This window comes from Saccostrea cucullata, unplaced genomic scaffold (genome assembly GCF_032062105.1).
Source record: "Saccostrea cucullata isolate Sc308-1 unplaced genomic scaffold, CSIRO_AGI_Scuc_v1 ctg1292, whole genome shotgun sequence".
NCBI classification, from domain to species: domain Eukaryota; kingdom Metazoa; phylum Mollusca; class Bivalvia; order Ostreida; family Ostreidae; genus Saccostrea; species Saccostrea cuccullata.
Window position 1 is genome coordinate 54,230 of NW_026924296.1, and position 26,922 is coordinate 81,151.

At 33.5% G+C, this 26,922-nt stretch overlaps 2 protein-coding genes across 2 annotated transcripts; both read right to left on the minus strand.

Annotated features, from left to right (window-relative positions):
• Positions 1-789: 789 nt before the first annotated feature.
• Positions 790-2,353, minus strand: LOC134266162 (mucin-2-like). Its single transcript, XM_062748397.1, has 2 exons — positions 2,332-2,353; positions 790-1,640 (listed from the first exon to the last, which is right to left on the minus strand). The coding sequence occupies exons 1-2, from the start codon at positions 2,351-2,353 to the stop codon at positions 790-792; spliced, it is 873 nt and encodes a 290-aa protein (XP_062604381.1).
• Positions 2,354-5,890: 3,537 nt separating this feature from the next.
• LOC134266157 (ficolin-1-like) lies at positions 5,891-10,437 on the minus strand. Its single transcript, XM_062748395.1, has 4 exons — positions 10,290-10,437; positions 8,628-8,724; positions 7,560-7,724; positions 5,891-6,151 (listed from the first exon to the last, which is right to left on the minus strand). Exons 1-4 carry the CDS (start codon positions 10,314-10,316, stop codon positions 5,895-5,897), a joined length of 546 nt encoding a protein of 181 aa, XP_062604379.1. The 5' UTR covers positions 10,317-10,437; the 3' UTR covers positions 5,891-5,894.
• Between the last annotated feature and the right edge of the window lie 16,485 nt (positions 10,438-26,922).

Consider the following 26,922-nt stretch of genomic DNA (forward strand, 5'->3'; position numbering starts at 1 on the left):
TAGATGTTTTTCAGCTATATTACATACTAAAAGAAATTATCAAACTCCGGGTTATTGTTGTTCCGTAAGTCTTTTAATTAAGGAATATTTTGCTATAAATAGAAGTCACGTGATGCCGTGGCGGTGATGCAAGTCTTTGCGTTAGACACGCTTTTATCTGTATGCAGTAGTAATTAACAGTTTACGTTTATCAGTGGTTTTGGTAATTTATTAAACTAAATTTTCTTCAAAAAGTCTATATTTCCCGAGAAATTACTAATATGCTTCCTTAACATACCCGCGAATCCTTAATATCGTTTACCAAGGCGGAAGGATTTGTGAATATCTTACTGAGCGTAGTACAGCTGTGTAAAATGCAAACAGAACACTAATTTAATTTGAGCACTTAAAATAAATGGGAAAATTTAGTCGTTTAAATTTGAAATGTGTTAATTTGCTCAAAATGGCAATTCAAATGACGTCTTATACACTTGAATTTCGTAGAAACTGCTTAATTTTGGGTTGAATACCCAATCTGCCTAATTCTGGTTCGTTTTGCAGAAAATAAATTACAGTTTTTTTAATTCATGAAATGTGTTCAAATTGCAATTTAAGTTGGAGGATAATTTTGTTAATGACTTAGGATATTTATAACACAGATTTTTGTTTAATTACTTCTATTGTTAAGAGATATTTTTGACGACAATTCCGAAGACATTTTACCTAGGATATATGGATAAGTAGTCCCGGTAAAATATTTTCATACGCCAAATTTGAATTAATGCGCGTTGTTGAATAATAAAAGGGAATTTACAAAAATTGTTTCAGCAGAAGACGGGTTGACAGGTCAACAAGTTGAGAGGATGACAGGTCGACGGGTTGACTGGCCGACTGGTTGACAATTCGACATGTTGACAAGTTGACTGGTAGACAGGTCGACGGGTTGACAGGTCGACTGGTTGAAAGGTCGACGGGTTGACTGGTTGACGGGTAGACAGGTCGACGGGTTGACAGGTCGACAAGTAGACGGGTAGACAGATTGACAGGTCGACAGGTTGACAGATCGATGGGTTGACAAGTCGACTGGTTGACAGGTTGACGGGTTGACTGGTAGACGGGTAGACAGGTGGACGGGTTGACAGGTCGACGGGTTGAGAGGTCTGTGGGTTGACAGGTCGAGGGGTAGACAGGTCGACGGGTTGACAGGTCGACAGGTTGACATGTCGACTGGTTGACAGGTCGACGGGTTGCAAGTTGACGGGTACACGGGTCGGCGGGTAGACAGGTCGACGGGTTGACAGGTTGACAGGTCGACGGGTTGACAGGTGGACGGGTGGACGGGTTGACAGGTCGACGGGTCGACAGGTCGACGGGTTGACAGGTCGGCGGGATGACAGGTCGACGGGTCGACAGGGATGACAGGTCGACGGGTAGACAGGTCGACGGGTTGACAGGTGGACGGGTAGACAGGTGGACGGGTCGACGGGTTGACAGGTCGGCGGGATGACAGGTCGACGGGTCGACAGGTCGACGGGTTGACAGGTCGGCGGATTGACAGGTCGACGGGTAGACAGGTCGACGGGTTGACAGGTTGACAGGTCGACGGGTTACAAGTTGACGAGTCGATAGGTCGGCGGGTAGACAGATCGATTGGTTAACCCCTAGGTTGGATAGAGGAATAACCCTAATCTATCATGTTTGATAACTAACCCTAATCTCTCAAGTGGGTTTTGGAACTAACCCTTATATCTCACGTGGGTTCTGGAACTAACCTTAATATCTCAGGTGGGTTCTGGAACTAAACCTAATCTCTCAGGTGGATTCGAGAACTAACCCTAATCCCTCAGGTGGATTCGAGAACTAACCTTAATCTCTCAGTGGGTTCGAAACTAACCCTAATTTCTCAGGAGGTTCTTGTACTAAACCTAATCTCTCAGCTTGGTTTGAATACTAACCCTTATCTCTCAAGTGGATTTAAAAACTAACCCTTACATCTCAGATGGGTTTAAAAATTAATAAGAGGTGTCAACTGTCAACCTGTCGACCTTTGGGATAATATTGTAGGTTAACCAATAAGAGGTGTCAACTGTCGACCTGTCGACCTTTGTGGTGACACTGTTGATTAGTAACATTAGACCCTTTTAATGTCAATGTAGGTTCAATGTGGAATTGACAAACATTTTCTAACGGGGACTTCTTATGGACTATTTTTAAAAGGATTTATTTGAAGTAATAAGGCAAATTATTCCCACTATCTACTATAAAAGGAACTATTTCTTATCAAATTTTAAATTTGATAGATGTTAATCGGTTTTATGGAACTACTTATCCGTATACCCTAGTTGAACCAACCTGTCTCACTATACTTCTTCATATAAAAAGTACAAAAATAATTGCTGTTCTGAGGACAATATGAAAATTAAGCTACCCCAAGAGCAGTATTCCCCGAACATTAAGGCATCTGATCATTCAGTTGGAAATCCTTGATCTATGTTTAGTCCAGTTGCACAGTGTGGAAATTTTTTTTTATGTTTATGTGGAAGATCTAGGTAAAATAACTTAGTATGATTTTTTAAATGATTAACCACGACCAATTAGAGGGGTAGTAATTGTTGCATCATATTAATCTAAATATATTATAATATCCAATGTAAACATACATGTATTTATTAAGAATTATCAATATAATATCCGTAAACCATACATTTTCTTGATTGTCCATCTCTGATTCTGCATGTGTCCCTACATTTGCATTTTTTTATTCTCAGTCAAAGATTCAACTGCATTCTCAAATAATAGATCGAAATCAAGAATGGCTTAGGCCTTTTGGTACGAAAGCTTGTAAGTGATAGGAATCACGAGGAATCTGCAGGAGCTCTTAAATTGCATAATTTTACAACTTTTCTGACCAAAATATGCTCACGATGTGATTCAAGATAATAAAGTTTGAGAATTTTCTTGCTAATAGAATGACCTTTATACCCCAAAAAACAACAAATCTATATGAGGTCACAAAATAAAGGGCTACATGTCTTGAATATCAGAGATTTTTTTATACCCCCCGCTTGAAAAGCGTCAGGGTATAGAGTAATCGGTATGCCCGTCCGTCCGTCTGTTACGCTTTGGGGTTCCTATCTCTTATCCGCAACTCCTCTCATACCACTGAATGAAATTTGATGAAAATTTCACAGAATCTTTATAACATATTGCCATTGTGGCCTCAAATTTTACTTTTTGATCCAACACATATCTTGGGTTTTCCATAGCAAATAATGGACACGTTTATTATATTCATATGGGAGACAGGGGTATCATTTAGTGAGCTGTCGAGTCGGCAATTTTTCAGCCATGTTTCGGCGGACTATCAGTTTAAATCAATTTTTGAAGGATTTTTGTTTCTCTGGCGGCCCCCAATGAGCTTATTCTTTTTTCGAACTACAGAGAAACGATCTTTTACGTGCCCAGGGGGTTGTCATCCTTGACACGGGGCACCATTTTACTTCAGTATTGAAAATACCAAAATTCCGAAGACATACTGAAACATATAGCAAAATAAGCTGGGATAGAAGATGTTAGGGGATAATACTAAGTTCTTATAAGTGCTAAAAAGCTAGAACAAAGTTTTCGATGAAGAAGACAAGAATTTCTACAGTTATATATGATGGTCTGCCGAGGGATGTTGAAGTCGAAGTGCGAGTTGATGAAAGGATTTAGGAGTGATTTTAGGTGGACGGGGGCTCAAAGCCTTTAAAATACAGTCAAATACGAAGGGAAAAAAATTTGGAAACTCTTAAGTCGAGTTTGTTTAAACTATTTCCAGAAAAAAAATTATCTTTTCAAGTATGTTTTGTTTGTTCATATTTAATGGACTAATCAATATAATGTATATATACACAATATATATAAAAACAAGCTGTAATTATTTATTTTCTGCAAAACGACTCAAAATTAAGCAGTTTCTACGAAATTCAAGTGTATAAGACGTCATTTGAATTGCCATTTTGAGCGAATTAACATATTTCAAATTTAAACGACTAAATTTTCCCATTTAAAGTGATCAAATTAGTGTTCTGTTTGCATTTACAAAGCTGTACTACGCTCAGTAAGATATTCACAAATCTTTTCTCCTTGGTAAACGACATTAAGAAATAATTTGAAAAAATAAATGAATATCCGCCATTTTGAATCGCCATTTTGACAATTAACTTATAGCTGCACCATAATTCAGTTGTAGAATAGTGGGATGCAGAGAAAAAATACAAATCTGCAGTGTATGGATATTTGCATATGTTCTAAAATCCTGAACAAAGCAGAATATGAAACACTAGACAAAAATTCAGAGAGTATTCGAATTAAGTGTAGAAATGACTGAATTTTCTGAGTTAAATTAATAATGTCAGCATTCTATTATCATTTTTATACTTGTATTACACTCTTTGAGATATTCTCACATAATTTCTCCATTTTGAGTGACATTAAGAGAAAATTAGAAAAATTGGATGACCGCCATTTTGAATCGCCCTCTTTAACGCCATTTTCATGAAGTCCAACATATTTTTTCGGACTCAGCATACTCGAAATAGGTTTTAAAAAACCATGCTGGACCAAATAATAATTATTTGCCGTCAGAAGTATTTTTTCTATAAATCGGACCAGACTATTATATTTTCATACATTATGAAGATGTACTAAAGAGATATCTTGGAAACGTATCGTTTGGCCTTAATTAATATGAAATTTAGATGTAAAGTCTTAATTATTTCATTTAAACAAATAATGATAAAAGTCATACATGGCGTAATTTTGATAAGTTTACTATTGATTTAGTATGTCTCTTTAAATAAAAAGGGAACTTTCATGTAAATTTCACAATTTAAATCAGTTGTGTTTCGTAAATATCACAAATTTAAAACAATTACCAATTAATTTCAGAATTTATTCGTAGACAAAGTTTAAATTCAATTTAGCTTAAAAAAAACGTGGCTGTCAGCAACACAGTGAACAAGGACAACTCTGAAATATTGCAGATATTCTAAAGTAATTAGCTATGTGTTTTATATGCTAGATCATCTAATAATCAAAGTACTGAGAGCACTGATAGATGGTGGAATCAATATATTGATTGTTTGCTTTTGTTTACTTGTCATGTTTTACGGCCTATCGAAGATAATTTATTCCTACTCAGGCGCCACCACGTGCTGGCGGAGAACTAAAATATTGAATTGACCTGCATGTGTACTCGGCACTTACGGTTTTGAGCAGTGACAGATCATGCTCGTATCAGCACTTATAGACTCGTATTACTTATAAAAAAAATACTTCTAACGGCAAATAATCATTATTTGGTCCAGCATGGCTTTTCAACCTATTTCGAGTATTCATTCTAAATACGAAAAAATATTACTGTAACAATGACATTGATGTCTCAAAGTGGGTTTATACTCATTACATTAGAAAAAGTAATACATGTTAATTACATTAAGTTTTCAGATACATTCTACATATTGAAATATGTATATACGATAAATGTGAAAAAGCTTTCCTTATTGTGTAGTGTTTTTTAAACAATTTATATAATGTTCATATTTAGAGGGCGAAATGCTAGTTCTGTCAAACGTACATAAAGCAAACAGCAAGGAACAGTTAATTTTGTTTGGGTTCAAACTTAATTTATTAGGTTCGTTTAGTTAACAACACATTTCAAAATCATGGGAAATGGAATTCACTTTCTTGTAAACGTTAGTTTACGTTCATTATAACATGTTTTATGTTAAGCTTTTATATGTTTTACTATATCGTTCTCAGAAAAAAAAACAAGATCATCACAAAATAAAGAATATAAATAAACACTAGAAAACACAAAAAAGTCATTGAAAGTAGGTTCGTTTGTATCATTATGTAGAACTGCTTTTCCATTAACTCGGGCGTTTGTGTCTTATCATCATAACAGTACTTTGTAGTGCTCTGTATCCGTTTGTCCAGCTATACCAATACGGACTTTTATGGCTGGTCACCGCGGACAGTGCATACTTCCCGTTAAGATTTGAGTTTGTACATAAATGGTACCACCATGCACCTTGATGATTTATAGCACAGTTGTAACTAGCTTTATTATCATTATCTTGGTCCTTTGTAGTGAATCCCATACCATTATGTGGACCCAAACTATCACCTAAAGCTGAAATTGGAAACAATAACAAAAACGGGTAAAATGGGTTAAATTGCGTAGTGTACTAATTACATACAAATGTGTTATATATTATTTTTATATAGCATATCATACTTTCTTAGATAAAACTAGTATCAAAGGCATTCTAATTTGTGTGTATGTACGTTAAATCATGTATTTCTAAAAATGTATTTTGATTACTGATAATATCACAGGTGGTTTTAAGTGGGTCGATTGTTTTTAGTCATTTTGCGTCATATTTGCTAAAAGTATGATTATAAAAGTAATCATTCCGAAATGATTCCACGTACATATTTGGTGTATTAGCATTGTAATACTGAATATTCAAGGATCGAGATAAAATTCACCCATGTTATACAGTATAACCTTGAAAGTTTGAATGGAACATTTAACGCTGTAAAGACATTAAATGATCTTTTTAAAGATTAAAATATTGCAATCGAATTTTTACCGTCTTCCTTGGAAGATAGTAAAATATAGTTGAGGTATTTTACAGTCTTCGGACTCTGCGCTTCCCCTCTTCTGTGATTGGTAAAAATTGCATAATGAGAAAATTTTCAATTATTTCATCGGTTGAAATGCTGTTCAAGGCAAGAGAGATAACTTTCTGATAGTCTAATTTTTGTACGACTTAACAATTTTTCAATATTTCCAATCTTAAAAAAATGACAAAACGAACAACAAAATCAGCAGTAATTAATTCTAAATAACAATTTTTTTAATAGCAATAACTAAACAGGTCTCTTTATTTTCATCACGTTGCAAATAAGATTTTATTTCTATTGCTTGCTGGCTTCACAAATCTTTTCCCCTCATTTGTTTGAAGAAGGTAACATTTAATGGAGTCGGCCGGGGTTTGCCGGAGGTCTCAATCAGTTTACGAAGATGAATATTCAACTGCAATAGGGCTAATACCAGTAAAAATCTAATGTAGAAATACGAAATCAAGAAATTCAAAAGAATTATACGACTTGAAAGATGTAAATTAATTTATTGTTGAAGGTTGTTGCTAAAGACGTTAAGCTTTTTTAAAAAGCTTTACTTGTTTACAAGTTTAACTTGAGCAGATATTATTTTTTATCCTCATAATATACTTTTTATCATTTTAAAGAGTAAATATACAGATATATCCTCTAAAAAAGTCTCCATAACGTACAAAATTAAATTGTGACGTCAAGTAAACTCTCTCTCTCTCTCTCTCTCTCTCTCTCTCTCTCTCTCTTAATGTAAGTCAAATTGTGACGTACGCAACAAACGTAACATTACATAAACTAGTTTTTTAGTCCAGTCAAAATAATCTGATTTAATTTACGAACAGTTTTTCAATCTCTTGTAATGACTGAACGTTATGTTTTAGACTATTTGGTAAGATCGATAGATATACACCTACCTGCGGTTCCTGAATACCCCGATACAGTGAGTATGTATTTGCTGTCTTCATTGCCGATATAAAATGTGGAGTACTTAGCGTATGCTTTTTCGCCATTAAATCTTTGTAGCTCAACCCGGAGTTCCTGGTCCTTGTGTCTAGTCAACACATAGATTGCGTCATTTCCTTAAAAGAGGGAAAAAACAGGCACATAACTTTATGGTACATAATTTTTGTGCTTTGTTGACATGTAGACAAAATTAATATTCTATTACTAAACAGACTATTTTTCCCAATCATTTAACTAAGCGTGTTGCAAAAAAATTTCTGTTAATGTGACATGGTTTACTGTTCAATTTTACTTGGAATGTATAGAGTATTTTTATAAAACACCTGGGAGATGACCATAAAATAACGTTTAAGCTGTATGACCATGAATTTTAACCAACGGGAAAAACAATTTCATTCTAAAGAATATTTTTTCAATTATTTTTCCTGTTATTAGCAGACCTATTTTTATATTCATATGAAGCAGAATTTGTGTAAAATCTTATGCGTAAAAAGAAGAAAAAACTTGCTGTGGCCTTCACCTCGACATTTAGATATATCGACGACGTATTGTCAATTAACAATGGCAATTTCCATTCCAATGTCAATACGATATATCCTGGTGAGCTGGAGATAAAAGATACCACATGGTCTGACACATCTCATTTATACTTGGATATTGAAAAAAGACGTAAATGGTAATCAAAAAACCATGCTCTATGATAAACTTGATGACTTTAACTTTGTATACATCTCAGTTGATTCGATACGCAAGAGCATGCTCTACGCATGGACAATTTCTAAAACAAGGTAGATACTAGTAATTGACAAACAAGTTGATGAAACAAGAATTCAGCAGTGTCGTTAAAAAATCATTGTTTCGTAAGTTCTATGGTCGATACAATGGCATTGTCAGCAAACACAATTTATCATTGAGTCAGTATGTTCAAAGTAAAGAAGTATGGACGATAATTATTACATTTTTTGTCACATAAAATGTGTTTAGACTGCATTTACAGTGGATGTTGAGATGTTCCATACCTAACCAGTAGTTTTTAGAGGCATTCCCAAACCCTTCTTTGTACTCGTTCCATGTTCTGTAAAAATCCAAGTCGCCATCTTCTCTTTTCTGAATTGTCTGTAAACAACATTTATAAATTTACTTATTTGCTTCTTGTAATAAAAATTGACACTATAATTTTCTTTCCTACTAATTTGTTGTGGAATGGAAAAATACCAGCTTTTCGCTACTTTTTGAATATCGAACATGACAGGAGAATGATAATAAGCGTTCTGTTTTTGTTTTTACGTAGTTAATAAACAATTTTGTCGCATTCTTGGTTTGTTCAGGTAACTAAAGAAGATTGTTTTCATTTTGTAAAAAAAAAAAAATGAAAAAGTGCAAACGTATATTGTATCAGGCTTTTGGATCGGGATCCATATAATTCATATATTTTCACATTCAATATTGTATTCCGATCATAACTTATAAAAACACCTAATTCAGAATATTTAAATTATTTACAAATTAAATCACTATTCCGTACTCACCGTCAACTCCCTCCATATGTCGTCATGTCACAGTATACCTCTCTACAGATATTCTCTATGTATAACATTGACAATGATCCCACTACTTACCGTCCAATAGGTGTTGTCAATGTATAACATTGACTATAAAACACACAACCCACCGTCCACCCTCCTCCATCTGTCGTCATGTCACAGTAGACCTCTCTCCAGGTGTTGTCGATGTATAACATTGACAATAAAACACACTACTCACCGTCCACCCTCCTCCATCTGTCGTCATGTCACAGTAGACCTCTCTCCAGGTGATGTAGATGTATAACATTGACAATAAAAACACACTACTCACCGTCCACCCCCCTCCATCTGTCTTCATAACACATTAGACCTCTCTCTAGGTCTTGTCGATGTATTAATTTGACAATAAAACACCACTCACAGTCCACCCTCCTCCATCTGTCGTCATGTCACAGTAGACCTCTCTCCAGGTGTTGTCGATGTATAACATTGACTATAAAACACACTACTCACCGTCCACCCTCCTCCAGCTGTCGTCATGTCACAGTAGACCTCTCTCCAGTTGTTTTTCCTGTATAACATTGACTATAAAACACACAACTCACCGTCCACCCCCCTCCATCTGTCTTCATAACACATTAGACCTCTCTCTAGGTGTTGTCGATGTATTAATTTGACAATAAAACACACCACTCACAGTCCACCCTCCTCCATCTGTCGTCATGTCACAGTAGACCTCTCTCCTGGTGTTGTCGATGTATAACATTGACAAAAAAAACACTACTCACAGTCCATCCTCCTCCATCTCTGGTCTCGTCACAGTTGATCTCTCTCCAGGTGTTGTCGATGTATAACATTGACAATAAAACACACTACTCAGCGGACACCCTTTTCCATCTGTTGTCGTTTCACAAGATACCTCTTTACAGGTGCTGTCGATGTTTAACATTGACAATGAACACACTACTCACCGTCCACCCTCCTCTATCTGTCGTAATGGCACAGTAGACCTCTCTCCAGGTGTTGTCGATGTATAACATTGACTATAAAACACACTACTCGCCTTCTACCCTCCTCAATCTGTCGTCATGTCACTGTAGACCTCTCTCCAGGTGTTGTCGATGTATAACATTGAGTATAAAACACACCACTCACCGTCCATCCTCCTCCATCCGTCGTCATGTCACAGTAGACCTCTCTCGGCGTGTCAAGGTAAATAACATAAACTCCATCTTGTCCTTTTTTACTAGGGTTTCCTTTCAAAATCTCTGAACAATCTTCTATTTAAAGTATGAAATATATGAAGGTAACGAACAACATTCAAGATCAAAAGTTTATTCAAACAAAACAAATGAGGTGCAGAGCAAACACAAAGAGCTAAATCCACGAATGTGCTAAATTGGCCTAATGATTTTAGGAAAAATAAAGTGAGGGGAAGAAGAAAATTATTTACGGAAATATTATCATTAGGTATCAAACTTGAATAGTTTACGCCAAAATTTTCATTTGATGACGTCATATTTGTGCAGAAAACGTCTAAATACGTGAACTTTGCCACTTTTTATCAAAATTTAGCATTTTTTTCGTCTTTGATTCAAATATTTGCTGTGGCCACACCCTTTGAACAAAATAAAATTCACACCATTAAAAAGAAAATTAAAAAATGAACAAATAGAGTGTTATCTTATTTTGTTCGAGGGGTGTGGCCACATCGAAATATTTAATTTTCGTTCGATTCAAATCTCTTCGCACCGACCACCAAAGTGGAAATAATGGGGGTTTACCCAAATTAATTAATAAGAAACAAGATTATATGTTGCTTTTGTAAATTTTAATTAGATTTTAAATGCAAATATACCATTTATTATAAGTTATTTTGTTTTGTGGTGCAAAAAAAAAGTACGAAAGTCTCTCGGAGTCTCTATGTAAGACTATAAGCATGACTGCATGAAGATGCAATTTATAATGGTGACTCATTCCTAACCCAAGACTTTTTAGTCAAGCGCAGCTGATCTTGCTTTACGTTATCGTTGATTTTGCTGAAATATTTTTAAAAAATGGATACACTTTCCCCCAAATCTTATTTATTTTACAAACAATGTATTGAATTTTATCTCCCGATCTCGTCTCCATGGTCACTATGTAATCAAAGGGAGATCACCCGAGAAACTTTATTGTGACACCATTAGTCCTAGAATATATTTTTAACATAAATAATAAGTGTACATCGGTAGCAACTACCAGGATGTATATATAAACTGAAAATTCTTGTTTTACCCCTTTACAAAAAACAAATTGTGTATGTCGTGAAGTCTGCATCGATTGGCTTCATAAATGATAAAAATGATTTACGTTTGGCTGAGTCAAGATACATGTGCACAAAGCCACAGGCCCTATCCAAAACCAATATCCATTTTAGAAACTGCTGTTGGCATTTCAAGAAGACTGCTTAATTTTAAAAAGTTTATTATCAAAAATATTTTCCGATCCGAGAGTTTATAACATATGTAGGCCTAACGAAGTATTGAACCTAGAAAATTCGAGTTGAAAATTCAAATAGATCAATTGAAATAAACAATTTGCAAAAATATAGATCTATTGATTTTTTATCGCATGTAATTTTTGTGATGGGCCTTTATTAGACTAATTAATAACATGTACATTGTAAAAACGAAAAACTTACTGCATGTACCGAGATATTGACAGCTCTTTATGGTTGCAGGTCGCCTTCATGCCACATGAAAAAAAAGTCAAAGGGAGGCTACTTGTTTATCTCTTTTTATTTTGAGTTACTCCTCTCAAATGTAACCTGTTCAACTACAGGTCTAATGGAAAGAGGGCAGTCAAGATTAGCAAGCCAGTTTATAGTAGAGTACATTCTTATAGGAGATAGAGCCTGGACATAAAATGAGAAGCTAGTAGAGAGTGAGGTCTTCTAACGAAAAAAATTAGCCTGAGGGTAATGGGGGGGGGGTTCGGATCCCCACAATATCACTCGTATTAAATGACGTATGACAAATCATTACTGATGTGTGACAAATACATGTAACAATGCAGATAACTTTAGTACGTGTTTATAAGACAATGATATATGCAATGAATATGCCAATAAAGATACTGCAGGGATACACTAATATTTAAAAAAGAAATTAATAATTGAATTGCATTTTCATTTAATTTTAAAAATCCGTACGATAAAAAATTAGGAACGTTACTGATGTTTCGTGCCTTGGTCATTTAATTAATTCATTATACCGGTATGTCTCAAATGTATTACATGTAGCATAAACGGATTGAACTGGTAATTTTACCTGTCCGTGATTTTCGTTTTCTTGAAATAACGTATAGAATATTACATCATAGATAGGGCGTTTGTCTCTGATTCATTCAACATGGTATCGGGGGGAGGGGGGTGGGCTGGTATGGTTAGGTAGTATATTGCTTGACATGTTGTCAGGATATGAATTACAGTGCCGAAATTTCTCATATATTGTAATAAGTTTTCAGAAAAGAAGTCCTAGACAAATTAGTTTCAAATGCTAAAACGATTTTTTCACCCCGCATATATATATTTTGAAATAAACATCGGCGTTGTCACATGACAAAGAATCATGATATTAGCACGTGAAGCTAGTTTCATTTATTATACCACAACTAAATTTTCCCTATATAAAATTAAGTGATTAGATCTGAACAATTCCATAACAATCGCTGTGAATCACCTAATCCTCGTGCGTTAGTTTTTGAGCTAATCTCTTCGTCGATAGCTACATGTAGTCAAGCTAATCCTCGTGCGTTAAAGCTAATCCCTCTGTCGAAAGCTAGTCATTTTCATTGGCGGTTATCCGTAATCCTCTAGTTTTTCAATAAATATAAATTTTGATTTTATTCAGTTATGAGAATATTGATAAGATATATAATCTGTTAATATTAAAATATTCTTTTTTAAAAAAGGCTAAACCCCCCTATTTCAACACGCACATGATGCAGTGTAATCAAAAAAGGGGAAGTGTAGATTTCTAAAATTAAGAGTGGTACTGAGAGAAGTTTGATAAAATTTTTCACTTTGATTATATAACGTTTTTATCGTTCATTGGTGGATTTATTTCAATTAAGTAATTTACATTAAATAATTAGTCTACGTGCCATTTCCGTTTAACCATCTTCTCAAGCCCTTAGCTAGCGAAAATGGTGGTTATCTTTTTTTTAACTTTTATAACTTTTATTTTCTGCGAAAAGGTCTGTTGATTATGCATTGTACATCATTTGTTAAGTTTTTATGGTCTCTGATATTAAAATAATTGTTTGTTTTCTCATTATGGTAATTTTTGCCCTTTCCGCTGCCCATAAGGGAGGGTCTCCAGACAGAATTTCACTGATGCACGTACATGGAATTGCCATTGGTATTTGGTTAAACGGCAATAAATCTGGTACATATACATGAGATATATGGGACCTTTTATAAACAAACTCTTAAGTTATTCAAGTGCATGTAAGTACATGTATGAAATCTTTTCAATGGTCTGTATTGATAGCATCATTCAATACTACCAGAAGATGTTTGTCCGTATGTTTTGTCTATCAGGAGACAGGATCCAAGTAGCATTCTTCTTAGTTCGGGCCTGCAGGAAGCAATTACAATTACAGTTGGGTGGGGGGAGGGGAGGGGCACCGTCACATTTCTTCAGCTGGGGTTCGCTATCAACTACCACAATTTAATTCCTTAACAGGCAAAAAAAAGAAGTCATCAGAAGTATTATTGAAGGGACACAAGCATATACTACCTACGTTTTCTTAAGTATTCTATATATCGGCAAAATTAGGGGGGAGGCAAGGTTCAAGATTAATTGCTAAAGTTGCTCTTTTTGCTCTCATCATTTCCATGCACCTATTATGTTGCAATATTTCATTGGAGACGTCTCGCAATCTGCTTGAAACTTATTAAAGTGCATTCAAATTGACGATCTGATAAATGACGTCTTCAAACTTTATCAACTTTTCAACATGATTTTTTATTTAATGTTTATAATATACATGTATGTTATGTATTCTATACGTATTCTCGGGTGAAACCTTTTTGATTGCTTTTTTCCTTTTATAAATATTAACTATTTTTGTGAATTTGGATTCTCACAATAGGAAAATACTAAGCGGAATAAAGTCCTTAACATTATTTATTTAAGAAAAATAACTTTTAATGAAAAATTACATCTAAACAATTGCTGAAAATTTCAGCTTAGTACACGTGCACTTTCTTTTTTCACAACAAAAACAACACCACCCCCACCTCACCATCCCTAAAACACTCGATAAAGTATTCAATATTTATTCTAATCCTACTCTTGTGGATTATTTTCCATCAGAGTAAATTTGTTACCTCTTATAAATAATTTCAACGTCATGATTTTAACGTGTTTAACGTCAACGTCATGACGTCATAGTATTTCATTCGAAAATACAATGCTTATTTAAAACACCTGTAAAAAGAAAACTATAAAAGATATTGTTAAAAAATAAAGTGTTTTACAACGTACACATACTAGACTATCATTTAACAAAAATTCATAAATTTTAAATACGGTGCGGATTTTGATGCTTCGTGGCTCTAGTTCTTTCTAAAACACCAGACACCAACATCAGTGACAAGAAGTTTTGAATTCCTTCTTCAATATCATTTGTGAGTTTGAATATTTTAATATTCACAACAATAAAATGAATTTGAAAATCAATATCTACAAATGTATATTGGATTCCGAAACTTCAAAATAATCCTTACAAACAAAGTTGAATAACAGTAGATGTTCTACCAAACACTTTTCTTTACTCCTCACTGAAATAATAACAGTAGTGAAGGAGTACTGTGCAACTATATATTCGAAAATGGGTGGGTAGGTTAACAATACCTATGACGTTCTTTTAAAATTAAAAGGAAGGGTTTTGATTAATTGATGATCCTGTGACCAACCCAACCGACCCTAACATGCGTCCAAAAAATTGTGAACGTTCAAAGATGACATAGAATCCATTTTGTTAATAAACGTGAACGTCAGTATATCCTGATATTAAATACAAATTGAAGAGGATTTTATCTTAGGGAATAGGCACAACTATTACTCGAGTGATTCTGAGATTCTGTAAACCTTAAACTGAATATTGTTGATACATGTCAATTTTAATTAAAATAAAAAGAATTAACATCTTTAAAAATAAATACTACATTTTTAGGAACATACTGAATGGAGTACAAGACAGCAGCAGTATTACAAATTACTTTCATAAGATACCAAACAATTATTACTGCACTGTCACATCTTTGCTCAAATGACTATTAAGCTACACGTTTTGCATCTACATTTGACGATGCCTTTTAAGTTGGCTCAGAGCTAGTAAATTCACAGTTTAGAGCAATAAGTCGACAGTACTATCATTTTGTAATTCAATTCAATTCTTTTTAGGGTTCCAAAACAGATCAACTTTGTAAAGGTGCAACAGTACAAATTGCATTCAGTAGTAAAATATCTCCTTTTTTCACATGCAGTAACATTTCGCTATAAGGCCCCATGTTGAAGGTCCATTCTTCTGTCATCTCAATGGTAAATCAATAACTTCATATCAGTGTACTGCAATTTTACGTAGATTAAGTTTATTGGCACTGACACTTCAGTATTTAAATCACATTCATTTAGAATAGGCGGAGCTACTCATTTGTAACAAACGGGGATTCCTTTTGCTATTTATCAATATTCTAAATGTGCTACCTCATTGTAAAATACTTAAGTCTCAAACCCTCCCTAGAAATTATTGTAAGCATGTGTTTTCACACCAAGCGGAATAAAAGAGCACGGATTAGAATTGGCAAAATTTGTTCTTAGTTACTGCTGCAGTTGGGTGTCGACATATGGCCGAATTTTGTCTGAAGTACGCTGCAGGTTATTTAAGGATCTGTGTCCAATAAATAAGCTTCCGTCATTGTATCATTCTCATTGATTCTAGGTCATATATTATTAATTAAGTCGACGTAGACCATTGTGTGTGAACTCATTTCTGATCTGTGATATTTGCATCTATTGAACTATTGAACACTTTTTGATCAATATATATATTAAATGTATTGTACCATTGAACAGTGATATTTGTATTCATTGTATGATTATTCATTTTTCATCTTATCTTAAAGTAAAGCCATGACAAAAAACTGCCAAATCATAGTCGTTTTATTTTATCGAAATGATTAGATTTACATGACTTATTTTCTTCAAGGTCCTTAAAATAAGAATCAAAGTCTTACGGAAAGTTTTCTAGAAATTTGGTAGAAAACTGTAATTAATAATATTGGACTTAAGTTTCAGAATAAATATACTCAGTAATCAAATAAATATGATTTTCTAGACAATTGAAATTTTCATAGCCTATAGTATCTAAGGAACTCTGAGAACAGATTCGAGTAAAATTTCAGTAAAGAAGTTTTCTTCTTGTTAAACGGTCAAAACTTTTGGATTTATTATCATTTTGTACCTTTACATGACTTCTTTACCAAATGTAAATATGAATATACCATATTAAGATAACTAACATTCCCTAAAAAAATAAGAAAAATACAGGAATTCGGGTTAACCAATATCTATTTAGTTAAACTGTTTGTATCAATTTTATATTACTATTTGGTAAACTTTTAATGGTATCAAATTTTATGTAAAAAGAAAATGTCTAAATCTTTTAAAATAGAATAAACATAATATGATAATATTTTTTTTAATGGAGCAATAGTTTTTGATTCTTAATGAAAAGGAAAAGAAAATGATCCTGACATGCACTTGACATTAAATTAAACAGTCAAATATAATGTAATTGATGATATCACTTAGTGATATTGTTTTATTCAATCTGATCTGTGAAAAAAAAATCATTTTTAATATGATAAACACGAGGTGAGTCCATCCTTAAGTTAATATATATGTGTATTGTTCTACAAACATTTTGCACAATACGTATGGTTATGTTTTTGGCCTGTGCAATGCAGCAATGTTAAGGACCTAGCCCCTATACTAAAGGAATCAATTACGCTTAGACTTACGCCACTTCGTGAAACGCAAATTACGCCCACCTGAATGAAATTTTTGCGTAAGGCCCGGAAGTACACCTAAGTTAGTGTAACGCAAATTACGCCCACTTGAATGAAATTTTTGCGTAAGGCCCGGAAGTACACCTAAGTTAGGGATTAAAGTTTAGAATTCCGATGAAAGGCCCCCTGATGGTGAATGTAATTTCGGCGTAAAACCAAGAAATTAAAGAATTTCAGGTGTGCCTTGTACATGTTTTTTTCTTTTATGATTGTCCTTTTGTACGTATGCGAAAATGAGTGAAAAAAAGGTGTTTAAATGGTGAATGCAAGTTTGATGTTTGTGTATCAATGCAAACTTTTCACTCTATTTTATCGATTGATTTTTTATATATGTAGGACTGAGTAAAACAAATAAATAAGTAAACATTAAAAAACTATTTTTAGAAATAACTTGTTTAATTGTAATGTAATCAATAGTAAAGTTAGTTTTATTTGATATGATTTAAGTTAATATTTCAAATTAAAATTTTAAGATTTTTTGTATTTCTACTTATCGTTGTGCAATCTAAAAATCCATCATCAAGACCTTTCGATCATATTAAAGGTAATTCATGGGTTTTATGGTTATGTAATGCTCCATTATGTTCCATATTTTTCATGAAGGCTTAAATTTTGATTATATGAATTTATTAAGTATCATTGGAAATCACAAAGTATTATTTTATTCAGAATTATTTCATATAACATAACAATTATTATTTTGATTTTGTTTTATCTTAAGGCAGGATTCTTCTCTGGTTTCTGAGTAGATGAAGTATTCAATGTTTATTTGTTATATGTCTTTATATTTACATTGGAATCAAAGTCATGTCAAGGTCATTACCTTTTCCCTGGACATTAAAATTAAAAAAGACTGCATCCAATCATGCGATAGGGTATTCTATCAATATATTCTATATATATTCTATCTTCTATATTGTTATGTTATATGTTTTTATAGTAAGGTGAAAGAGATTTAAAAGACCATTTTTTTTCTTTTCTCATCACAATTGCACAACGTTAAATAGAAATGGTTAATTGTGTTCAAAAACTAGCAGGGCTATATTTTTGGCGGAACGATGGCGTATTAAAATATCTTCTTTCCTGCCTCTTAAAATTATTATAATACAACGAATTAAATAATAATTTTTACAGAACTTGAATATTTTTCAAATGTTAGGTACATAATAATAATAAGGGATTAAAGTTTTAAAATATATCAAATAAATATAATTTTCCAAACCAACTACAATTATGTAGCTTTTAAAAGCTTCCAGTCTAAGTACAGATATTAGCCAAAATCCGTAGAAAGTGTTTTACTCTCTTGATAAATGGTAAAAACTTCTTGCTTTTGCATCATTTTGGCTCTCTATATGATTTCTTTACTATATGTGAAAAATAAGAAGAATTTAAACATAGGGTGCATATAAAAATAAATTAAATATCCCCAAAACTTAGGAAAAATAAAGAAAATTCGGATTGCCCAAAATCCATTTTTTGTTTACTAAATGTGTCAATTTGGTAATATAATCTTATGACACTGTATGGTACATGCAATATCTTTTTATGTAAAAAGACAAACACTCAATATTTTGATATAGAATACCCTATCGCATGATTGGATGCAGTCTTTTTTAGTCTTCATGTCCAGGGAAAAGGTAATGACCTTGACATTACTTTGACTCCAATGTAAATTGATCAAAATTAAGGGGATGAAGGACCTTTAGCTGAAAAAAATACCTGTCATTCAATTTTTTTCATGTTTTGTATATCTCTTATTTAGTATGTCCCACATACCTTAAAGCAGATATATCAATAGGTTTCTAGATTTATTTCTGAGATATTGGGTGACAAATACTATGCCATACTGTATCTGAGCGAAGTTTTGATTCTCCGTATTTCTGGGCCCATTACTCGGTCCATAATGGAATTTTTCAGCATAGATAAAAAATATGTCAGCGAACATGTGTCTTTTAAAATATTTCAGAGTTTGAATAGAGTTCGAAAAAGCAAGATTCTTTTGTCACACCGCATCTGGATACGGAAAATTACGTTCTTTTTAAGACAACTTTAACAACAACAAAATTAATTTACAAAAAATCCTATCATTCAATATTTGAAAAATTACATCGAAATGCAAGTTCGTCATGTCATTGATTAACAGCAAAAATATCGATTGGTGAAGCTGAGCTCAGTATTGCACAGGGCATAGTTAATCAAGACATGGGCATGGAAAAACGTGCCATGTTTACATTTCTCGAGTACGGGAAAACACTTCTATGACGTCACACATTTGAGAAATAAGCTAAGTAAGACATAACTGCAATATATTTCCGTCAACAACCATGTAAACTATATTTGTGTTCTGTAATGCATAAAATATCCCACCATGTACTGATCATGACCCGTTTTTATGATATTATACCACCGGTGTTTAAACTTGATTATAAATAATCTTACTGTACTAAGATCCACTATGACGTCAGCGACTCTTGGACGCGTAGTGTAGGTAAACAGAAGAGATGATCAATCTATTCCGTAATTTGAAAATATTTGCAAGAAAGTTTGAATGTTTTTAGATATTTTTGTACAAGATGGTGAAAACAAATTAAACAGTCATTTTTTCCCCAAATACTGTGGTTTCAATCTGGTTTTGTAATATTTTATAAGAGATTATGACGTAATTAAACTGAGTCACGTGACCATACATCCTTCGTCCCCTTAATCTAACTGATACCATCACTTAGTAATATTGTCTTCTTGATTCTGTAAAAATTTCATTAATTTTTATCTTTCTTATAATTCCTTTCTTATAATATACGTACAAGAAATACAATTTTTTTGTGAGAAGAATCCCACCTTAAATGACTACAATTGAATTTTCATTACGATAAACTGAGCTGTGATAAAGAGTTTTTTTTAAATATCAACTCAATTCAATAAGTATAATAAGATAGTATGAGACATCTTTTAATGATGACTTACTGTAATTGTGTTAATTTTTATAATTTTATCTTTCTTATAATTGCTTTTGTTATGTCAGAGACAACGTAAGTGTTTTATCCATGTGCCTTGTGTATTAAATACATGAACTTTGGAAGTTCTTTTCATTTAACGAATCCTACCACAAAAACTTTCCAATTTTCTAACAAGCATCAAAGATATAAGTGGGGGCAAATAAATCTTGTTTCTACATATATTGAACTAGAATATGATGTGAATAATCATGTAATGAACAGTTTATATCTTCATTTAACTGAGAAAAAAATTATCTTAGCCGTAAAACCACATATGCACTATCTGGTGCCTATTATAATTAATAATTCCTTAAAGACCCCTCAAACCCCGTAAACCTGTATTTCAGTAGTATGAACCCTTTCAGTTTTAACTGACTGTAAAAGAGAAAATTGGAAGCCAAGTAACTTATTTCCAAGCAATTTAGGTCTGTAAAAAGGAGGGTCTTAAGAAGAAGGTACAGTTTCAATGCAAATAAAGCCCTATATTTTTCTAAAATATGAAAGTGAGATAAGAAATTAAAATTCATTCTTTCTGAAACATTGGAATTCTTTGCAGTAAGAATACACAAATGGTTTTTCTCATATGACCTCCGAAATGCTAATTGTGACGTCATTAACTTGTGAATTTTCCCGTAATTTCTTAAAAAGTTGCAGAAGACATCAATTTTCAGTGGAATTTTCTTTTAGAAAACATACTCTGCCACCGTCGCCCGGAAAGATTCTGAGATATGTGATTTTTCATAGCTGTTTGCACAATATATCCAAAAATTAAAGCGGGCGACGGTGGCAGACACTATTTTCTAAGAGAAAATTAGCAGAAAAACAAGTCATTTTGAAGCATTTCAGCATTAAACTAAAAAATGTACCAAATTAACGACGTCATATTTCATGAAAGGCTCTTCTTCATGGCATATTCTTTAATGATTTATCATATTCATCTACTCAACTATTGTTAATGCCAATTTCATAACTTTTTAAGAACATTAAATTTTTAGGGCACAATAAAGCTAAAACCGTACCGTCTTCTTTATACGGGAAATATTAACTTAAACATCAGACAAAAATATCAGTTCTTTAAAATGCCACAGATTGAAATGATTTGTAAATTTGAACTGTACCTGAGAATTTAACTTAATTAAAAGTTGCTGTATCATGCTGTTTTATAGTTAAGTCAATCCCTCTTAGCAAGGTAAGGACTTACCAGTGTGATTTCATTTCGTAAATCTTGACACAGTTTGTTTGCAGTGAGAGGCGGATTTTATAATATTTTCCTAACAAAAAAGTTAATATATTATCTGTATATATTTTAGGTTGTATTGATTTCAAAGATAATTGATATTGTCGTACAATTATATGCAGGCTCATCGGAGGGTAATGTAGGGGTCTTAATAAATCGTCCTTGAGAATACCCTTAATGGATCACAGTAAAAAAGTTTAACATAAACACCAGAAATATTAAACGATTTGGAAAGTTCTGCAATCCTGTTGAAATTTTGAAAATGTATTAATTTTTCTATATTTAAAGCAGTTGACTGGCAAGAAAACGAACATGCTGTCATGCAATTTATATGATTTAAACAATGAAAAAGAATAAGCTATGTAGGATCGCAGTAATTTTCACAATATGCAATAAGAAGCAATTGAAAATATTTATGAACTAAATTTATAATTTTACCTCGGTTTTGCCCTTATACTACTGAATTATATATAATGGACATCAATATTTTCATTCTGGAATTGGTAAAGTGCTAAAAGGAATTGCAATTCTGTTTAAGATTGTAATTTTCATCACAAAAATGGCCGATATTTTCATTTGCACCTTAACTGCTCTCGGTTGTCAACTCGTGGCGCAGTGGTTTATTTGAGTGCATGTCTGCTCTAAGAGTCGCTGAGTAAGGACCTGATCCTTACGTGGCGGGTTCAACTCCACTAGTACTGTGGGACGTGAAGGCTGATCCTTCGCATTAGACATATAAACCGAGGTCCCGTGTTGCAGGAGGTGATGGCACGAAAAAGACCCCTCAATGTTCAATGCCTTGAGTGCACAGTATATGTATAAATATGCATCACTTCACCGGGATGTCGTAGCGTCTCAATATGAGTGAAGATAGGGACGTTAAACAACAAAGAAACAGGCATAAAATAGTCTTTCTTTGTTTAGAATTTGTATGTACTCATAATATGCTCTCACGTACCGGATAATTTGGGATACAAATGCACCATATATGGGATATTTGTGAAAATCTTGTGAGTTGATAATGGAACTTATCCCGTTTAAATAGTTATAGCAACATACCATTATCGCTTGCGTATTGTGTATTTTATTTAAATCGAAAGAGTTCCAATAAAAAGGTGTCAGAGTAAGCATTGGCACGATAAAGAACCCCCACTCTACAGTTACCATGAATGGCCAAAATAAGTCTAAATTCCAAGCCCTTCAGCGGCTGCATGGGGGCATAGTTCCCAAATGGGACGTTTTCACTTTATAAAATCAAATAGTCCTTCTTACAAACAAACAAATAGCAGATTTATGAAGAAAACAACCTTCATTAAGCATTACATAATAGATATTGTTAGGATTTACAAATTAAATAGACATTTCTACACTTTAACTGAAGTAATATCTTACCTTTCAAAACTTGTACGCATTTACCACCAATACAAATGTCATGATCAGTACAGACGTTGTTTAAGCAATTGCCCGCCAAGTGCTGAAGTTGAATTAACCCAGAGTTGTGATACGATTCGTTCAATATGTAATAAAATTCCTTTTAACAAAAATGTTTCAAATTTTTTTTTTCTTACCACTGGAAAATGTTCCCGTTCGACATGCAAGGTTGGGCCTTTAGTCAGTAGATCTAGACTGCCGTCATTCTTGACGACAAATGTTGTGTTTAGCCGGCATATCTTTTCTTCTTGTATCCAATCCACTGAGTGACACAACTTAAACTTAAAACATATCATCATGCACATTGCAATGTCAGCATTTCTCAAAAGGTTAAAACCTGGAAGTGAGGAATTTTTATAATTGCTAATGAGCAAAGTTTTTGGGTCGAATGGGGCGGAGCACTGAGAGTAGCATGTCTGTAACAGAGCAAGGAATTGTCCAAAACGGTAGAGACTGGTCATCGTAAGACTTGTAAAGTGTGCTTTTTAAAAAGATAGCTTTGTCAAATTAAGCGATGGGTTTCAGCAAGCCAATCAACTATCTCGATTGTTTTCCTCTCTGTAAAATAAATAGCAGTGCATAAGATTTGTCTATTTATAATTGATGAGGTGCCACGTGATCGTTTTTGTTAATTTTGTTCAATAGTTAAAACATAAATATAATTTAACATAGGTGATAAATGTTCGGGAACATGTAAAGCATGAGGCTTTTTGTCTTTTTTGCTTGTTAATGGTGTATTGATCTCAGATGTATTTTATATGTGTATTAAACCAAAATTGATATAAAGGGATATGTTTAAGGATTTCAAATCGTGACTATCCTGTAGAATAAGGATTTGGAAATAACGAACAGTATTCAATCTCAACGTCCATTGAATAATATATAAAATAAGAGCAGAGCAAACACGGACCTCCGAAACATCAGAGGTGGGATCAGGTGCCATGGAGGAGTGAGCATCCACTGCCGACCGGTCGTGTGCTCGTTGTCATAATCAGGAAATAACGGAAAAAATCCGTCGTCAATTCAGTGTATAAATAATGGACTAACAATTGGTATGAAAAACGTCAGTCAGCATTTCGTTCAATGATAAATTGTATTTGCTGACAAGGTCATTGTATCGACCATAGAATTTACGAAATGATGACTTTAAATGAGACTGTTGATATTCTTGTTTCATCAACTTGCTTGTCAATAATTTAACTCGTTTAAGAAATTGTTCATACGTAGAGCATGCTCTTGCGTATCGAATCAACTGAGATATATATACTCCGTATGCAGGTGATGAAGGTATATTGCTGCATAAGTAAGGGAAGTTGACGATAGAAAAGTTAAAGTCATCACGTTTATCATATAGCTTGGTTGTTAGATTACCATTAGTGTCTTTTTCAAGTAAAATATCCAAGTATGAAGCAGATGTGAATTGTATCCATATGTCGTTCATATACAATCAATCTTGTCGTAGTGTTCACCTTGATCCTGCAGTCACCTGTCGTATGTGGGTATTTTATTATATTACCAATAAAATTCCCTTGATAAGGTAAAACTTTCAAGCGGTAAACTGCGTAACGCGCTGAGCAGCATCGAATTTTATGTAAAATCGATGTGTTACCTCGCATCAAATGGCCACGTTGTCCAATCATGTGACCAGACCCAAGGTCAGGTGACTCAACATATTTGTCACTAATGTGAATGATTGGTCTAGTGTGGAGAGATCATGGAAAAAATAATTGGGCTAATTCAAATATGGAATGATTTTCATATTTTTATTTTTTTCTTCAATTTTTATTTTTTTTTCAGTCGCCTGCGTGGAAGAATGGTTAAAGCATCTGCTCTAGAGTCGCGAAGTAAAGAGTTGTTTTTACTTCGCGTGTTTGAATTCCACTATGGCATGTGGACACCGTTTCTTCGAATAAGACCATATAAACCAAGGTCCCATGTCACATTAGGTGCTTGCATGATAAGGATCCAATACTGTTCAAAGATTGATTGATTGATTGTATATTGTTTAACGTCCCTATCGAGAATTTTTCACTCATATGGAGACGTCACAGTATGCCGGTGAAGGGCTTCAAATTTTGACCTTTACTCGGCACTCAGGGCAATTGAGCAGTGAGGGATCTTTATCCTGCCAACGCCTGCCGCTGACACGGGGCCTCGGTTTTTAAGGTCTCATCCGAAGGACCCGCAACTTTCACTTCAAAGTGCCGAGCGCATGGCGAAGGAACAGTTGCTACCCATTTTAACGACTAGGTCAGTCGCGGCCGAGATGCGAACTCACGACCTCCCGATCACGGAGCGAGCGCTCTACCGACTGAGCTACCGTGAACGGTTACTGTTCAAAGACCACAAGTGTCTAAAATAGGACAAAAGAACTGTATGCGGTATATTGCATATATTTGCCCCCACAAAAGTCAAATTTTGAAAACTTCCTGAAATGTGCTGCATTCAATAAATTATATGAAAAATATTAATTAATAAAACATTTTTAAAAAGTGTCAAAGCAGTGTATTCACAATTTTTGTTTTTGTGACGTCACAAACTATTCCGATTTTATATCCTTTTTCAGAAAGAGGACAAAATGGACAAAATTTCAACAAGTTTAACTTTAATATTTATAGAGCGCAAGTTTGCTCAGGAACAATATTGACATATTTCATTGATATTATAATTTTACACATTATATCAAAATATTTATCTTGAACACACATGCGCTCGGTGACTTTTACTCAAAATATCGACAAAATATGTACATTTTTCTGCAAAATTCATAAAAAACTGAAATTTATGTCGTGTTTTTGACGTCATAACGTACATATGGGGTCATTACTTATGAAAATACTCAGTGCTTTGAAGTCAGCATATACTCCCCTGTTTAAGAACTTAATTAAATATATCTCCATCAAAGTTTGATTTGGGGTTCAAATATTGTTTATTACCGAATAAAATTCTTTGCAGCTCTCCGATATCAAGTGGCGTCGTCTCCATAGCGTAAAACATTGTCTAGAGGGACTTTAAACAACATACAAACAAACAATCACACTTAATTTTTTAAAACTCAAAAACGGCGACAATGACCGAAATAGTTGTTTTAAAAACAAACTTTTGAAAATCTTAATCTTATGCAATTGGAATCTGCTTTAAAAACGCTTTGAAAATCTCTGCTTCCTGGTTTTCTATAAACAAAATTAAATGTAGTGGAAAGCTTAAATGCTAGGGATATCCTTCCAGAATTTCATTGCCTCTGTGCCAGGGTTTCTAATTGTAAATGTAATGTAAGGCGGGTCTCAATTAAACAGTGACAATGCAAAACTTGTTTCAAAAGCCCCCTTTCCCAATTTATTACAGAAAATCAAAACAATTAACTATGATTAACAAGGGTTCTTTCTTCACAAATTCTAAATTAGTGGTCTCAAGATAAAGGGTTTTGTTGGTAGGAAAGAGGTTGTATTTTATTATATCATTATATTTTGATATATCAAATTTTTTTTGAAAATCTTCTACGACCCCCTAGCTACCGAAAAGATCTCTGGATTTTAAAAATGAGAAAGCTCACTGGGGACCGCTTCAAAAACAAACATTTGTCAAAATCCGGTCAAATAAACTTAAAAATCTGTCAATATAGGTCAAATATACTTAAAAATCTGTCAAAACCCGGTCAATTAAACTTTTCCGCCGGTATATACAGTGTAGTTGAAATATTGGCTACACGGTATCAAACAATAAATCATTTCTCTTTGGAAAATAAAAAAGAATGAAAATGTGGCAAATACTAAACTATCCCAATAATGCTTTCAGTGGATTATTCTGGAATATCATGTGACATTCTGCAGTGTAATTGAAGGCTATTTTTCATTGTCCTACATGTGTTTTACAGATGAAAATTTCATGTCTAAAACGGGACTACAATAATACACCTCTAAAATTATATATAGTGTTTTTGACAATGTCATGCAAATAATGTATACCTTTTGCACATCATTTTGATTATAGTTCATTACATAA